This window comes from Limanda limanda, chromosome 6, assembly GCF_963576545.1.
Source record: "Limanda limanda chromosome 6, fLimLim1.1, whole genome shotgun sequence".
Lineage (NCBI taxonomy): Eukaryota > Metazoa > Chordata > Actinopteri > Pleuronectiformes > Pleuronectidae > Limanda > Limanda limanda.
Genome location: NC_083641.1, coordinates 30993689 through 30999153, shown reverse-complemented (window position 1 = coordinate 30999153; position 5465 = coordinate 30993689). Strand labels below are relative to the sequence as shown.

The 5465-nt window shown below is 44.9% G+C and overlaps 1 protein-coding gene across 1 annotated transcript in view; it reads left to right on the top strand.

Moving 5' to 3' along the window:
• Positions 1 to 4210, top strand: part of LOC133003745 (sodium/potassium-transporting ATPase subunit beta-3-like) — a 7914-nt gene extending 3704 nt beyond the window's left edge. The window contains exons 2-7 of the mRNA XM_061073547.1: positions 1651 to 1779; positions 2695 to 2793; positions 2876 to 3063; positions 3235 to 3285; positions 3440 to 3526; positions 3884 to 4210. Of these exons, the coding sequence (XP_060929530.1) occupies positions 1651 to 1779; positions 2695 to 2793; positions 2876 to 3063; positions 3235 to 3285; positions 3440 to 3526; positions 3884 to 4051 (722 nt within the window). The 3' untranslated portion in view covers positions 4052 to 4210. The remainder of the gene's footprint in view (positions 1 to 1650; positions 1780 to 2694; positions 2794 to 2875; positions 3064 to 3234; positions 3286 to 3439; positions 3527 to 3883) is intronic.
• Positions 4211 to 5465: the final 1255 nt, after the last annotated feature.

Sequence of the window (5465 nt, the reverse complement as noted above, 5' to 3'; positions counted from 1 at the left end):
ACAGAGCGACCTGGAGATCACTCACAGGAAGTGACTGAGCCACAGAGCGACCTGGAGGTCACTCACAGGAAGTGACTGAGCCACAGAGCGACCTGGAGATCACTCACAGGAAGTGACTGAGCCACAGAGCGACCTGGAGGTCACTCACAGGAAGTGACTGAGCCACAGAGCGACCTGGAGATCACTCACAGGAAGTGACTGAGCCACAGAGCGACCTGGAGATCACTCACAGGAAGTGACTGAGCCACAGAGCGACCTGGAGATCACTCACAGGAAGTGACTGAGCCACAGAGCGACCTGGAGATCACTCACAGGAAGTGAAGGAACCTTCAGTCCCAGAGGAGCTGAGGATCCACTGATGTGAAGGAACCGCTCCGATGCTCTAAATCAATAAATGCTGTCGTGACTCTGGAGCGTGAAGCTGCAGATGGAAGCAGGTGAAGGGTTCGGGTTCGGGTTCGGGTTCGGGATGAGGAGGAGACGATGGTTCAGTGGTGATCAGCTGATCTAGATTCTACAGATCTGTGATCTTTGTGCTGACGTGAGTCCAGTATCACACAGATCGACTAACGCAACCAAACAATCCCACTAGAAACACGATCATATAATAATTCAGTTAAACTCTATAGATTGAGGACAACACAGCTGTCTCTGAATTTAATAATAATTTTAGATGATTAAAATATGAACAGGCTTCCTCTTCTCATCGCTTGATGCAGTGACTCTGTCATCAAGGTGGAAACCCATTGGTCAGCAGCATAATTTAATATTCATGACGTGCTTTGCTTTGACCATTTATGGTTGAAAGTGGGCGTGTGGAGGGCGGATCTGGAGTCAGAACCACTTACAAACGTTTCCAGGTGAACTGTATTTAATAAAGTGAACTTTGCGTTCAGGTTTGCGTGCGCATGGTTTAGGAAATCCGAATTTTCTTCTGCTTACGCCATTTATGGCTTTTGTGCGCACCTACACTTTCAGTATGTATCCCACGCACTGTTTTATAAATGAGACCCCTGGACCTAAGGCTGACCCTGTGACCCTGAGTCGTGACTGAAAGAATAGACTGGTCTCCGGGGGAAGAACCACAGCTTCACCAGCTTAGCTGGTTCAACATTGATCCGGATCAGAGGAGGAGACTCAGTGACGGATCCTTGAGCCCATCAGAACCCCTCGGGATCCGGGCTGCTGGGAGAGAATGTGTCGGTTAAGCTGAACTAGATGAGGGAACATGATTGAGCACATTTGAATGACCCATAACCACCTGCTGCAGCATCATATTGACTGACAGTTGACTCGATGTGTGAAATTGTTTCTCTTGTTTTACAATAAACAGTTACATAAAGGTTTTTCTTATCAACCAATCAAAGCTCTTCACAGTGAAGCTCACATTAACTCATTCATACATGACATGACAACATCATACATGTTTTACACAACACGTTTACTATCACACACATACCCACACTGTCAGGACACTGCTGAATGCAGACTGGAGGTGATGGCCATCGAACCACCGTCCTTGTGTTCTAGGTTCCGCTCTTCCATCTGCGCCACAGAACATTTAGTGTAGTACAACCATGAAACCATGGATTTTAACATCTAACCATGTTTTTTCTTCTGTTCATGTAAATGTTTGAATTCTCTCTTCAGGTCGCATCCTCCTCTTCTACCTCATCTTTTATGGGTTTTTGGCAGGAATGTTTTCATTCACCATGTGGGTGATGTTACAGACACTGGATGAAAATGTCCCCCGACATCAGGATCGAGTCGCCAATCCAGGTGAGTTCACCTTCAACTTTCTGTCGTCACAGCATGAAGATTATTTTAGCTTTGAGTTTTAAAAGTTTTTCTGGAAAGTTGTTTCATTTTGCTTTTGTGAAAAAAACTAAAAGATACTGAGGACCCCTGCTGGACAGGTGTGAATCACTGAGGACCCCTGCTGGACAGGTGTGAATCACTGAAGACTCCTGCTGGACAGGTGTGAATCAACGTGAGGACCCCTGCTGGACAGGTGTGAATCACTGAAGACCCCTGCTGGACAGGTGTGAATCACTGAAGACCCCTGCTGGACAGGTGTGAATCAACATGAGGACCTCTGCTGGACAGGTGTGAATCACTGAAGACCCCCACTGGACAGGTGTGAATCACTGAAGACCCCCACTGGACAGGTGTGAATCACTGAAGACCCCTGCTGGACAGGTGTGAATCACTGAAGACCCCTGCTGGACAGGTGTGAATCACTGAGGACCCCTAATGGACAGGTGTGAATCCCTGAAGACCCCTAATGGACAGGTGTGAATCCCTGAAGACCCCCACTGGACAGGTGTGAATCACTGAGGACCCCTAATGGACAGGTGTGAATCACTGAGGACCCCCACTGGACAGGTGTGAATCACTGAAGACCCCCACTGGACAGGTGTGAATCACTGAGGACCCCCACTGGACAGGTGTGAATCACTGAGGACCCCCACTGGACAGGTGTGAATCACTGAAGACCCCCACTGGACAGGTGTGAATCACTGAAGACCCCCACTGGACAGGTGTGAATCACTGAGGACCCCTGCTGGACATTCTTTAGGATCAGATGAAGGCCAAGTGGTTGTTACCATGACAACCTTGGTATAAAGTGCTGCTTGTTGTGTAGGGATTTCTTCCTGTGATTGATCGTGTTGTTCACAGATTGGTTTGTTGCAGGTTTGGTGATTCGTCCTCATGCAGCCGAGATCTCGTTCAATCGCAGCGACTCAACAAACTACAACCAATACATCCAACAGCTGCACGAGCTCCTGCAGCGTAAGAACCAGGTCGTGTGATGATTCACTTCCTCTTTGACTTTGCAGGATCCACACTGATCCTCATGCTGTTGTCTTGTCAGGTTATAACGACAGCATTCAGAAGCGTCACGACTTGTGTCTGGTGGGTGAATACACTGAACAGGACGAGGAGCCGATAAAGAAAGTGTGTCAGTTTAAACGCAGTGCGCTGCGTCAGTGCTCCGGTCTGTCCGACACCAGCTTTGGATTCGCTGACGGGAAACCCTGTGTCATAATCAAGATGAACCGGGTCAGGATAACAAATTGTTTTATTCTTTAAAGTTGTTTAGTTGTGATGGAACATGTTATTATGAAGGAGGTGGAGATGCAGAACATTATTTTGTTTCTTGCCAGGTCATTCACAGGAGGGAATGACAGTTGCTATGGTTACCAGCGTGTTAAACCCCTTCTAACCCTGCAGGTCATTGGACTGAAGCCACAAGGAGATCCCGTCATCAACTGCACTGCAAAGGTAACAGCTGACTGAGCAGAGGTTTCTGAATGCTAACCCCTCTGTATATATATACATATAATAATTATTATAACGATTATAATAGCAATTCATATTATTATAATCATCATTATTGAAATGATATGTTTCCCCCCTCTCTCTCTCTGTGTGGTAGGGAAACCGTCCGTTACAGATTCAGTATTTTCCATCTGAAGGTCGTCTGGATAAAATGTTTTTCCCATATTATGGCAAGAAAGCACACGTGAGTGAAGTTATTGTCTCATCTCATCTCATCTTCATCCGCTTATCCGGGGTCGGGTCGCGGGGGGAGCAGCTCAAGCAGGGGGCCCCAGACTTCCCTTTCCCGGGCCACATTGACCAGCTCTGACGGGGGGATCCCGAGGCGTTCCCAGGCCAGTGTTGAGATATAATCTCTCCACCTAGTCCTGGGTCTTCCCCGAGGTCTCCTCCCCACTGGACGTGCCTGAAACACCTCCCAAGGGAGGCGCCCAGTGGGCATCCTTACCAGATGCCCGAACCACCTCTGAGGTGGTGAAGTTATTGTAATTTCTGTTATTTTTGTTTTTCCATAGTAACTCAATCTCTCTCTCTCTCTCAGCCTGACTATGTGCAGCCTCTCGTCGCCGTCAAGTTGTTCTTGACAAAAGACGACTTGAACGTGGAGCAGACGGTGGAGTGTAAAGTCCAGGGCTCTGACCTGCGTAACGATGATGATCGTGACAAGTTTCAAGGTCGCGTCACTTTCCGGATCAAAGTGTCAGAGTAAACCGGCCTGCCAGTTGCCATGGAGACCACAAACTAGGCTTACTCTGGAAATGAAGGACTCGGTTTAATCCAGACCTGATTTAATCCTGGACGTCTGAATGTGGTTCATCCTGTTGTGAGTCTGATGAGAGGAACACACACACACACCCTCTCATGTTTAAACCTGGTTCAGACCTGATCCTGGTTTAGTCCAATCAGAGTCTAGATCTGCTCCTGCGTAGATGAGAGGAGAAACCAGAGTGACTCTGGTTCACTCTGCTCAGACAGTAGGAGCAGATCAGGTCTGATATGAAACATGTGAACTTAATGTGATGTCACATTACAAAGAAACCCCACAAAACTGTGACACTATGCTAAGATGGTAACATCACAGTGACATCAGAGTGACATCACACTAAGATCACAGTGACATCATGCTGATATTACAATGACATCATAGTTAGAGCACAGTGACATCACAGTGACATCACACTAAGATCAATGTGACATCACACTAAAATCACACTGACATCACAGTCACTTCACACTGACAACATAATATTATGAGCAATAATCCTATTTTGTCAAATGATATTAATGTGTTTCTATTTCATTATATTAGAAATAATTAATTTTTATACACGTTTTCATTTGAATTAGATTGTGAACACTCAGGTTCTGGGATGAAACTGATTTTAAAACAAGTTCTGTAGCAGAACACTGAAACATGACATCACTCTGTAAACAGATGGCTTCTGTGGTTTCCCCAAAAATAATTTCACAGATAAATAATATCATGAAATTTGTCTTTTACATGTTAAATCTTAATACGGAATAAATCTGATTTAAACTACGCCGCAGTTCTGCTGCATGTTGCGGTCGGCTCAGTGTAGACACTCTAATCTGTTTACATTAAGCCAATAGGATTCATTATTCTTCAAAGTTTAATAAATATGTGATGTTTCCAAACTTAATGATTATTATAATTTTTACCCTAATCGAGCAGACCAAATTTAACCAGTGATTTAAAGTGATTAAATGTGATTGTATCTGATTAACCTTAATACAATCTGATTTATTCAAATTGAACCTGATTCCAACTGATCTAAAGTAATCTGATTGATTCTGATTCAGTGTTACCTCCATCACCACCAGAGTAAAGTGTTTAAATGTAATTTATGAACATGAGTTTTCCTCTGTGATTTGAAATATGTTGCTACATTTAAAATGTGATGTAAGTGTTTGAGTTATGAACAAGATGACATTATCAGTAGAGGTCCAATCAGCGTTCAGTAAATCTGTGTCAGCCGATTCTGATGTTTCGTTTTGTAAAAATTTGAAAATATTAAGCGGCCAGAGGCAATGAGCGGGTTCAGGCCTTAAATTGCTCAATAGGAACGTTTTTGGTCCCTTTTGAGCTCCGTAGGGTCAATACT